This window comes from Protopterus annectens, chromosome 8.part0, assembly GCF_019279795.1.
Source record: "Protopterus annectens isolate FY-2018-M chromosome 8.part0, PAN1.0, whole genome shotgun sequence".
NCBI classification, from domain to species: Eukaryota; Metazoa; Chordata; order Ceratodontiformes; family Protopteridae; genus Protopterus; species Protopterus annectens.
The window spans coordinates 903,442,525-903,454,716 of record NC_056741.1 but is presented as its reverse complement, the minus strand read 5'-3'; the positions used below and the strand labels follow the sequence as shown (position 1 = coordinate 903,454,716).

Sequence of the window (12,192 nt, the reverse complement as noted above, 5' to 3'; positions counted from 1 at the left end):
AGGCATCTTTTACATCAAGTGTGACTGTTACTGCTTTCTGCAGCAGAAGAGATAAAAACTGAAGGATGAGCATCCTCAACTTCTTAAACTCTAGAACCTTTAGCTTGTATAGGTCTGAGACAGGCCTCCAAGGATTACCCTTCTTTGGAAATGGGAACAGCATGGAGTAAAATCCTGCTCTTTCCCCTCCTTATGCAGTCACCTCTATTTTAACAGATGTGAGCAGCTGCTCCAATACTGGTCCTGACACCATGACCTATTCTGGGAGGATCAGGGGCCTCCATAAGAAATGACAGAAGCTATGGAATCTATTCATATGGTGCCTGGTTTTGTTTCCTAGAGCCCACTGGAGATGATGTTCCCACTGAAAAAGCTGAAGGGGTGGATATATCATGATTTACAGTCAGCAGCCCCTAGTACTCCAAGAAGACCTTCAGATTTTTAGCCTTGCATTTAAGGGTCTTTTTCTTGAAAAAGCTGCACCCCTTGGACATCATCGACTGGAGGGGGTGGGGGTGTGACTGACCTTCAAGGGTATATGCAAAAGAGATAAGTTGCTTGCCTAATGATCTAAATGCCAACAAGTAATTAGAAAGGAGCAAGAAAAAAAAACAACACAAAGGGTACTTCTCTCTCTCTGCTAAATCACATGTATAAAATCCAAGGACAGATTATCACATGCTGCAATGTAACAAAAAATAACTGAACATAGTGTGAGTTGACTTCCCTTTTCTATCTGGCACTCTCTTGGAATATCTGGTGAAGGAAAGGATCCAACTCACCTTGTTGATATCCGGAGCTACTGAAGCCAAGCCAAATGGGGGAACATAACCTGCAGCTGAATTTCTGTCTAGAATGACATTACAGCAGTAAGCCTATGATGATCATCATACTCCCCACTTTAGTTTTGCTGGATGACTTAAAGCATTTAAACATTTCCATTATGCCTTTTCCCTTGGCTCCTTACAGATTATATTCAAAGTAGCATAATGTATACCAAGAACAAAGCCAACACGGGAATGGAGAAAGGAGATTCTGCTAACAGAGGTAACTGCAATTAGGGGTACAGAAAATAGACAAAAGTGGGTTGAAACTTACTGGAGGAAGATGGCAAAGGAAGCAAGGTATTGGGAACAAATAATTAGAGAAGGAAAGGTAATAGAATGGGAAGAGGCCAAGAAGACATTTGGACAGCAGGCTAATGACTGCCTTCCCTATCTGAGATTGACATCAGAATAGAGACAAAGAGAAAGGGATAGGAGAATCCTAAATGAAAGTCTTGCACCGGTTGAGTTTTTATTTCAATCTAGAACAGAAGTTGCTGTTAAAAAAGGGGTAATTAGTAGGGCATATAAAATATTGCATGATAACTATAGGAATCAATCAGAAGAGGAGAAAAAGCATTGGGAATCAGATATGCAATTCACAAAAACAATTGGAGGGCATATGTATGGGTCCCAAATATGCAAAGTAGCCTGGAAAATTTAGGATTTAAGCCTGAAGTGTTGCTTAGATACGTTTACACTCCATGTAGGCTCCAAAGAATTTTTCCTCAGACAGATGATAAATGTTGGAGAAGAAAGAGGTAACTGGGAACATGTGCTTTGGGGGTGCAATGAGCTGGCAGACACTAAAAAGTCTCTATTTAACATTTGTTAACCGTGAAAGTCAGACTAGGTTAAAGTCTATTTTCAGAAGAGGCCCAGGGAGAAACACTCCAGTTACAAGTCTTTGCAATGTGGGAGGAAACTGGAGAACGGGGAGGATACCCATGTGAATTCAGGGAAGAATATGCATACTTCGCACAGAAGGAACTCTAGCCGAAAATTGAACTGGAAAACCTCTTGCTGTGAGGTGACAATGTTAACCTTCGCACCACTGCGGCAAGTACTCTGTCAGGAATACTGGGTGAGTAAATGAGTTTAACTAGGAAATAATTTTTCTGTGCTGGAACACAGGATCTGAATTGTCTAGACACAGTAAGGCCTTTTTAAGTTTAATTCTGGTGGCTGCCAAAAAACAATTACTAGAAAATGGAAAGCAAAATCTAAACCAACTATACTTGAAGTACTGAATATTGCAACAAACACAAAAGAGCTGATGTGGGATCTTTAGAAAAAGCTTAGGAGTAAACTACATACACAAAATGCAAATTGGGGGAACGACGCATGCAGGAAAATATTAGGAAGAGGAATGTGGTTTAAGAGAAGGCAGGAAGTGAATAACTTATGTAACGTTGCATAGTTTATACATCACATACATTGTTATACATCACACATTTAAAAATGTAAACTTATTAATATGGTTTGAGTACTTTTATATGAACGTGTTTGCCTAGGTAACAAGTGATAATTCAATAAAGGTGTTAAAAACAGCTGAGTTACTTCAATCTCTCTTGAAAAAGGTGTGACTTGGTAAAAAAAATTGTGGTATCTTTCTAAAAACACTTTGCAGTTGGGGAGTCCTTTTAAAAGAAATTTGGTAGCCCATACAATGTCTAAGCTAGGATCAGCCTGAAATCCATTCAAATGATGTCCAACATGTTTAAAATACTCTTAAGCAGTATCATACCAAATGCTTTGCAAAACTCTTAAAACAAAGCACTTCACAGTCTCCTTTTTAATTACTTTTGCTAGGATGTCATAAACTAACTTGATTTACCCTAATGTTCCAGCATTTAACCTGCAGCACTTTGGATGATGTGACTTCTAGCTCATTGGCACCAGCTTCTCTACCACTGAGATTAGCATACTAGTACCCCCCCCCCCCCAAGTCTTGCTTTCAAGTCTTAAGAACACTTTCACCTCCTATCCTTCAGTCTTCAGGTATATTTTGGTCCTCAGAATTAGATATAGCTGTCTCTAATTCTTTTATCTCAGCAAAAAAAAATTAAACAAAAACCTTACATGGTAACACTATTTGCTCGATTTTAGTTAAAATTGTTTCAAAATGTATTATTTTGAGAAAATACTAAACTCACCCCCCCAAAAAAAGTACTTCCGTTGCACAAAAGTGAATAGCTGTACTTAGCTGTACGGTACAGCCTGTACCCTAGCTTTACTTTCATAAATACGAAAAAAAGCACTAACTCAGCATTTCTGCTTATTCACAATTCATCTCTGTCAACAGACATTTAACTTTGCCATGGATGGGAAACTTGACGTTAGTACAGAACTTGTTTCTTTAGAACAAGGAAAAAATTTTTGAAAACATTGTCCCTCTATTTCACATAATGGAATGTCAAGCTAAGGCAGTCACTGGATACACGTCTTCTGTTTATGTCACATGTTAACATATCCAGCACTATTAAGCCAAGAAAATCAGTACTAACTACTGGGTAACTGACAGCCAAGCAATCTGAACATTTAAAGGAAACCTTAGTGCACAGAATGCAGAGAAATTATGCAGTTTTCTTACATAAATATATGAAGTAATAATTTTCCACATCTGCTTATAGACACTATTGCATAAAATCCAAAAAAGTGTAGTCTTGCATGCCTTTGCAAATCAATCACACTTGTTTACCTTCAAGGCTATCGGCATGCACATGAAACCCATCTTCATTGCTTATTTCAAACCGCAGGTGAGGGCACTCATTCTCAGTTTCCTGTCCATGATTTTCTTCCCTTTCTTTCTTTACAGGAGCCTCATCCTCAGAGCTTGTCTGAACACCTGCAAACACACACCGGCAAATTCTTATAACAGATGCTTTTGGCCAAAATAAATATATTCAGGAAGACATGCGAAATGCAGTAGCACTCTACAGATCCAATCTCTTCTCCAACAGTATACTTAAGCACTGACATTACTTCAAAAATATACACACCTTTAACTACTACAAGGTCATTAACATAAGCAGACATAACATCTCAGGATTTGATGGAATAGAACATTTTCCACTTTTTTTTGTAAGCAAATATTTTCTTATTAAATTCAAGTTCTCATCCTTTAGCAAACAAGTTACTGCTTTTACGGTAGCGTTGTCGCCTCACAGTAAGACGCTGTCCAGTTCGATCCTCAGCTAGAGTGTCTTCTGTGTGGAGACATGCTTGAATGGGCATACCTTCGTTGAAGGTTGTGCGTCAGGGCTGGTAACTCGGCACGTAAAAATCAACTACCAATCATTAGCGTACCGGAGTTCCGCTGTGGCGACCCCTAATCGGGAAAAGCCGAAAGACACAGCAACATAAGCACCAGCCCTGATTACAAAATTCTGAGCACCTCTGTCAGCAGTCCCTTATTTCTTTAAACACCCCATATACACAGGCATTCCATGACACCTAAAATTTTTGTCAAGGTAGCTTTTTCTTTGTACTTATTTGGTGTTATAACAAGGGAAAACACAGGAAATAATGACATGTCCCTACCTCTTCAATTCCTTCTCATCAAGACCCAAAGGTACATGTTAAAGAAAGCAAATAAAATGCCCAGAAGCATTAATTCTCATCATCTCCTTTGGACAGACAAACAAATGACAGACAAAAAATATAGTTAAGTATTTGAATAAGTCTATTTTCTGTGAAACAATCTTGGCCAATATGTTCTTTCTTTAAACAAGTTTGCAAGCTGTCAGGTAAACAGGAGAAGTTATGACAGCAGATCATGGACGGCAACCCTAACAAATCTTACTCCAGTCCTGAATTGCATATGAAACAATTCAGTTTTGTGAAGGTATGTGACCTACACCTGGTAGATTCATCACATGCATCTTGGAAAGAAAATAAGAGAACATCCCCATAAAGCCAACCATCTGGGGAGTATGGACTCTGACAGGTAACACTGTGAACTTATGATGCTTTTTTTTTTTTTTGAGTGACATTTCACCAAGTCTGTGTGCATCAATATTTAACTGTGTCAATGAAACCATTTTATAATGTATAGGTTAGAGCCTACAACCTCATGAGATCTATGCAGGCCAACTTCCAAGGAGACAAGGTCCAGAAGACCATATTTCATACCATGAGTCCAACTTACTTTAGAAACACTCCAGATTTTCTGCTCACCTTAATTCAGCAGGCAACTTGTTCAGTCTTCTCCCTGCCATTACCTGAAGTAGTTTCTGCCTAACTTTTTGTCATTCTTTCAAGTTCCACCAGGGCATGACTTCCTAGTATTTTTTTTTTGGTGTCTTATAAAGGTGATCCCTCCCAAGATACAGTCCATAGCTTCTTCTCTCAAACTTTTATAAACTCAAGCGAGATCAATTAATAATCTATAATAGGAAAAAAGGTTTAAGTTCATTAACCTTTTGTCATAGTTTCAGTCTCTCTTTATGGTACACATTTGTATCACCTCCAGTTAAATCCATTAGATCTACCATACATCAAAAATTATTTTTCCATACTGCATAGCTGGTCTAAGAACACCTTAAGTAGAAGCAAAATTACATTTCTATCCTTTGACAATTAAGAAATATGTTTTTACTGCTGAGCAACATTTCTGCAGATCTCTTTCCATGTACCCACTAAATCATAATTCTACTTCAGTCATTATTCCTAAATAATAATTCTACTTCGGTCATTATTCCTAAATCTTCAAATTCCTCAAATATGTCAATAATGGAGTTATTTCCTTTTATGGCTACTTTGGATTTGTACTACCCAAGTGCATACTCTTGCACTTGCTGCTATTAAATGAAACTCCATTAGTTTTATCAAGATAGATCTGAAGTTCTGTCTTACATATGAAGGGGGAAGATATGGAAACAGGAAGGGTCTTGAAACTAAGACTGAGTACCTTCCTCTATGATATTCCCTGATTGTATTCCTTACAGGCAAACCCTTGCTTTTCTAGTTTTCAACCAATTCATCAGATAACATATGCAATGAATCTTCAGTTCTTTGAGGATGTTTACATGGCATAATGTGGGATCAGCTGAAAGCCTTCATCAAAGTTAACAAACAGCATGTCAACTGATACATTTCTATCCAAAGCCCATACAGCATCACAGTAAAAATAAATAAGGTTATTTATAGTTGAACAGCCTTCCATAAAATCATGTAGATAAATATTGACATGATTATTTCCCACTGACTGTACTAACATTTTAACACTTTCCAGAAGTACTAGAAATGTATATAGGTCTATATTTGCCTTTTTCTACTGTGCTGACTAGTCTAGCAGTGTACTTGTCCTTTTTGAATACGGTGACACCTCCTCCCTTTGTTTTATCCTGAGCTGAGGGGGACTGAGATGTAAGGCATTCTGGCCTTTGAAAGCTGGGGTGCTTTCCATGGTTCAGAAACATGTTTCTGTGACTGCACACGTCTGCATTCTCCAGGGTGAACAGTGCTTCCAGGAAGTGCATGTTTTTTCAATTTAAACTCTCAGTTTTGAGCAGCAATACCTTTAGGTACTCGAGTGATTTTTGACATGATGGAAAGTTTAACAGTTTGACGCAGTCTAAAAAAAGGCACTATAGGGATAGATAAAGTTTTTGTCAGTACCTGGAAATCAAGTGGTGAGAAGTGCAAACCACCTCTGGCAAAGAATCGTGGTCTGTCAATCATGTCTCCCCCAGGCTGAAGGATACTGGATTCCCTTGTAGTGACACGAGAAACTAAGCCAAATGTTGAAGTCAATCATTTTTTGCTGGACTGTGGCATCATCTTGGTGAAGGTAGGATGCTACTCAAAGCTAGATTCATACCCACCTGGGACACACATTCAGTGAGCTCCATCATGTCTCTCTTCATACAGTCCAGTGAAGTACGTCTTAAGTCATCTACACCCACAAAGACTATGACCATGTCATACTGGTACTTGTGGTTTTAAGATCTAAGTGCATGAGTGACCTAGTGGATCCTGGCTCCAGACAGACAGTTCATAGTGATGATCTTGTTTAGCCTGGTAAGGGGGACATCAGTATGTCTTACAATGGAATCCCCAATAACTAGGATGTCTGGCTATGTGGTGTGTTAACTTATGGGCTTGGAAGTGGAGCTACTATGATCTTCAAAGTTGTGTTGTGTGAGGTGCCGTCTTTTTTGAATGTGCACAGGGCCACTGAGAGATGCTTTTATAGGCGGTCTTGAAGGTTTGGGTATTTTTCAAGTGAGTACCGCCACATGTGTGCATCTATGTGTTTGTTCCTTAGTGCTGTTAGTGAGTGTTTTGGGTAACGATGACACCCTGATTTGCATTTTGTGTGTGAATGCAAGAGTTTTGCCTCCAATTATGTTGTGTATCACACACTGCGCTTGTCTGGTCTAAAATTAAATGGCTGTCAATGAACATGAGGCAGTTACTGCACTGCCTCAGGTTACCCATATCTACTAGCCCAGAAACAGATGCCTGGGAAGCGCCTATGCATTACAGCAGATACTTAGTAGATGGGGAAGAGTAGGGATGAGTCACTTAAAGGTCTAAGTGAAAATGTTTAGTAGTATACAATTAGATGACCTGCAGTGGTCTTACCCTCTGCACAAACTGTCAGCTCTTCAAGCAGCTATGAACAGTGGCAGCCTATGGAAAGCATTTCCTTTAGAGGATTTTAAACTGGAGAGCTACAGGTAACAGCATTTGCATGATGCTTAAACACAAGGTTTTTATACCAGCAAGATAAAAAACTTTTACACAGTTAAGCCCTCAGACCAGATCAACACACAATTAACCTTCCACCAGCAGTTCCCAGCTCAGATGGGTTGAATTAACTCTCTACTCCCACCAGAGTGCATAACAACTCCCAATGTAAAACAAAGTGATTCTGAGCTCAAGTGCAGTACCAAATGCATTACAACAAAAGGTAGAACTCTTGTAGTATCGTTAATCCTTGGAAATAAGTTTATAAACCCTGAGAAATGTTCAAAAACACAGGAAAAAATGCGCAAATGTAGGAGAACTTCTACAAACACAGAAAAACTTTGTAAAACTTAGACATATTCTGGCAAACTCAGACCTTTTGCAGTGTCAGAGGAGGACAGGAAATCAGAATACTGTTAAAACAACCTAAGAGCAGTACAGCAACAAACAGAAGGCATTTCTTTAACAAGAGCAGGCTGAAAAACTGACAAATTCAACCAAATCAATAAATGCAGCACAGAAGTATTAAATAGCCTGAGATAGAGAAAGTGCAAAAAATACTTATATCAGCTCTGTAGGTCCACATATGGTTTTAGAACCAACCCAGGTGTCCAAGCCAGGCACCGAGAAGCTCTGAATAAATGAGCCAAAGCTGTGATACAAGGTGCAGAGGTTGGATCCAGCCGGATCAGACAACTCACATGCTGAATCAGACAAAAAAGACAACATCACATACTGTCAATAATTAGAAGTTATGTACTCACCATAACGTTCCATCTGAGTAGGTGTATTCATTTGTCTGCAACCTGTGGGTTATGGATCCGATATCGGATCCGAACCGGCATGGTTTTCCAGCTATGGATCCAAGCTCTCAGCTCCTCCCCTCACCCATAATGCCCTGCTCTACCCTCATGACCTCAGATCGAGTTTGCCAAAGCAACAATACCCTAAAAAGGGTAACAAGGAATATGCAGGAAACTGAAAGGCCAGGGGGATAGGAGGGCGGGATGGTTGCAGACAAATGAATACACCTACTCAGATGAAACGCTATGGTGAGTACATAACTTCTAAATCTGAAGTAGCATGTTCGTTTGTCTGCAACATGTGTGACAGAGTCCCCAGCTACCTGAGTCTTGGGCGGCCATCATGGAAGGATATTCGGAGCACCGGAGCCAAAGGATGCTCTACCCTAGATGCAAGATCCAACTTATAGTGGGAAATAAATGTATGAGATGAAGCCCACGTGGCTGCTGCACAAATATCATCTAGAGGAATCCTAGCCTTGAAGGCTGCCGAGGTAGATACTGATGGGGTTGAATGGGCATGAACACGCCCGGGTTCGGGCCTTCCTGACGCTTGATAAGCCAATAAAATGCACTGTGAAATCCAGCGGGACAGAGAAACTTTAGAAATTGGCTTGCCCAAATTGAATTTTGCAAAGGAAATAAACAGCTGGTCGGATTGCCTATGACCAGCTGTCCTGTTGAGATAAAATCTAAGTTGCCTGTGAACATCTAGTGAGTGTAGCTTATATTCACCTTTGTTTTCATACTTAGGGAAGAAAACAGGGAGGTTAATGGATTGATTGATGTTTGCTTCAGAAGCGATTTTAGGAAGGAAGGACGGGTTGGTCCTGAGGGAGACACGGTCCGGATGAAATACCAAGTAAGGAGGTTTAGCTGATAAAGCTTGAAGTTCAGAAACTCTCTTGGCTGATGTAATGGCTACCAAAAAGGCTGTCTTGTAGGACAAAAATTTGAGATCCACCGTAGCGGCGGGCTCGAAAGGGGGAGCGGTCAAGGCCTGTAGGACCAAAGAAAGGTCCCAAGGAGGAACTGCTTGTTTTATAGGGGCCTGAGAAGGAAAGTACCTTTAAGAAATGTTTTACACAATTTGGCTGACATAAGAGGATTAGAATCTTGACCAATGTGATAGTGAGAAATTGCCGCCAGTTGAACTTTGACTGTGGAACTGCTGGCACCATCATTAAAGAGAGAGGTTAGAAAATCAAGCACTACAGGGAGAGGAACCGTGAAGGGATTCAGGCCTTGCCGCTCCGCCCACACAGAGAAGCGTTTCCATTTGCTTCGGTAAACCTTTCTAGTGGATGGTTTATGAGCCGCCACCAAAATAGCCTTTACCGGTGAAGAAATACCGGAGTCCTTATCAAGAGTGGAACTGGAGCAGCCAAGCGGTCAGCTTCAGGTTGTCCAGGTTCGGAGGAGGAATGCAGGATGGATGGGATATCAGATCCGGGATGGGATCTAGAATCCAAGGAGGATTCACCGAGTGAGACCTTAGGAAGGGGAACCAGATCTGTCGAGGCCAGAATGGAGCAATGAGAATCATTCTGCAACCCACCCGAGAAGCTTTCTGAAGAACTTGCAGCATCAGAGGCAAGGGTGGATAGGCATACAGAAGACCGGGTGGCCAAGCATGCACCAGAGCGTCTCTTGGGGTACCTCCGGGAGGAGGTATTAGAGCGAAAAACTGTCGCACTTGGTGTTTGAGGGAGAAGCAAAAGATCGCATGAAGGGTTCCCCACCGTGCGAATATGCGTTCGCTACTTGACAATTGAGAGACCACTCGTAAGGGGTCAGAATGGTGCGACTGAGCTTGTCCGCTAGGATGTTGGACCGACCGGAATGTGCGTTGCTATGAGAAAGCGATTGGTGGAGATTGCCCATTCCCAAACTCTCATGGCCTCTCGACAAAGAGGGTAAGACCTTGTTCCCCCTTGCTTGTTGATGTACCAGACAACAGACATATTGTCCGATTGAATCGCAATTGTTCCCAAGGGAAGAAAGTCCTGAAGTGCTAGCAACGCTAAGAGCACTGCTCTCATCTCTAGAACATTGATATGCAGTAAGGTCTCTGAATCGTTCCACGTGCCTTGGACTGTCCGGGGCCCCAAAGTGCCCCCCCCACCCGAGGCGGGAGGCGTCCGTGGTCACCGTGGCGAGAGGGGGAGAAGCACAAAATGGGCGACCCTCGTGGAGATCCGGGGAGCGGAGCCACCACAAGAGGGACCGCTTGCAAGCCTTGCTGATCGCTATGGGATGATGCATGGGGAGAGCAAGGTACGACCACTGTACTAAGAGCGTCCACTGTAGAATGCGCATATTGAGCCTGGCAAGAGGAAGAAGTGCTATAGCCGAAGCCATGGACCCTAGAGCCCTCAGGACCAACTCCGCTGGAACAGAATTTGAATGGAGAATGGCCTGCACCTGGAGCTGCAGATTTAGAACTCTGTCCGCAGTGAGAAAGGCTCGTAAACTCCTTGTGTCTAGTCTGGCCCCTATGAAATCTAAGAGCTGTGTGGGCCAGGTTGGACTTTTGTATTTATTGTGATGCCCAGAAATGGAGCAAGATGGAGAAAGGAGTCTCAAGGCCAAGAGAAGTAGATGCCTTGCTCCGGCGGTAAGGAGCCAGCCGTCCAGGGAGGCAAAGACCTGGACCCCCTGAAGCCTCAGGTGGGCCGCTACCACTGCTAGTACTTTGGTAAACACCCTGGGGGCTGTGGTGAGACCAAAGGGAAGGACCCGGAACTGGTAGTGACTGGCTCCCAGCCGAAGCGGAGAAACCTCCTGGAGCGCCTGTCCATCAGGATGTGGTAGTACGTCCTTGAGATCTATGGAGCACATCCAGTGATTTTCTCCCAGAAGGGGGAGAATAGATTGCAGAGTGACCATTCGGAATTTTTCTTTGGGGACTGCCAGATTCAAGAGAGAGAGGTCTAGGATTGGTCTTAGTTCGCCCGTCTTTTTGGCACTAAAAGAATCTGGAGTAGAACCCTGATCCGATCTGGTCTGGGGAACGGGCTGGATGGCTCTTTTCTTTAGCAGATGGCCAATTTCTGCCAAAGCGGCCCCCCGTTGACCTGGTGGGACGCCTGCGAGGGACTGTAACTTTGCAAGCTGAAGGAAAGGAATGCGATATCGCCTGGATATGATTTGGAGAACCCAGCGGTCCGATGTTATGGACTCCCATGCCGCTAGGTGCCCCGAACGCCCCGACTGCCTCCAGAGTAGAGCAGTCGGGCAACCCTCAGGGTTGCGCGGGCCATTCAGAGAAAGGTTCCCTGGACCCGAAGTTTCTGGGAGCCCCTCTGCCTCTAGGGCGGCGTCCTCCCTGTCCTCCTCTGCCACGGAAGGACTGGTTGTCCGGAGCAGGCTGGGACTGCTGCGACTTCCGGAACCACATCTTCTTCTGACCCTTTTGGTTCCTAGAATAGGGCCTCTGGGGTGCAGAGAAGCGGATTCCGACGGCAGACAGCGTCTTCCCGTCCTTCTCGCTCTGGGTCAACGTCTCGCGAACGGTCTTGCCAAACAGAGCAGAACCATCAAAGGGGGCGTTCGCAAACGACGCCTTGAAGGGCTCAGAAAAATCGCAGTGACGGAGCCAGGCCTGACGTCTAGTGACCAGTCCTGTCCCCGCAGCTCTAGCGCCCTCCGTTGCATGGGAGAGTAGCCGCATAGAAGTATTTGTAACTGACCTAAGAGTGGCCATTTTGGTGGAGTGCAGAACTCTGTCCTCCTCCGAAATGGACTCAGGGGGGGATGCAGCGTATTCCTTAATAAGATCTCGCTGCATCCGAATAACATGTGCCAAATAGTTCAGCGACCTTACCGAGAAGGTCGCTGAACTGAACATCCGCTTCCCCAAGCGGTCG

At 43.0% G+C, this 12,192-nt stretch overlaps 1 protein-coding gene across 1 annotated transcript in view; it reads right to left on the bottom strand.

Annotated features, from left to right (window-relative positions):
• KMT2B (lysine methyltransferase 2B) overlaps window positions 1-12,192 on the bottom strand; it is a gene marked incomplete in the record, with an annotated part of 4,527,268 nt that overhangs the window by 519,180 nt on the left and 3,995,896 nt on the right. The window contains 1 exon segment of the mRNA XM_044079325.1: window positions 3,526-3,672. Coding sequence (XP_043935260.1) covers window positions 3,526-3,672 — 147 coding nt within the window.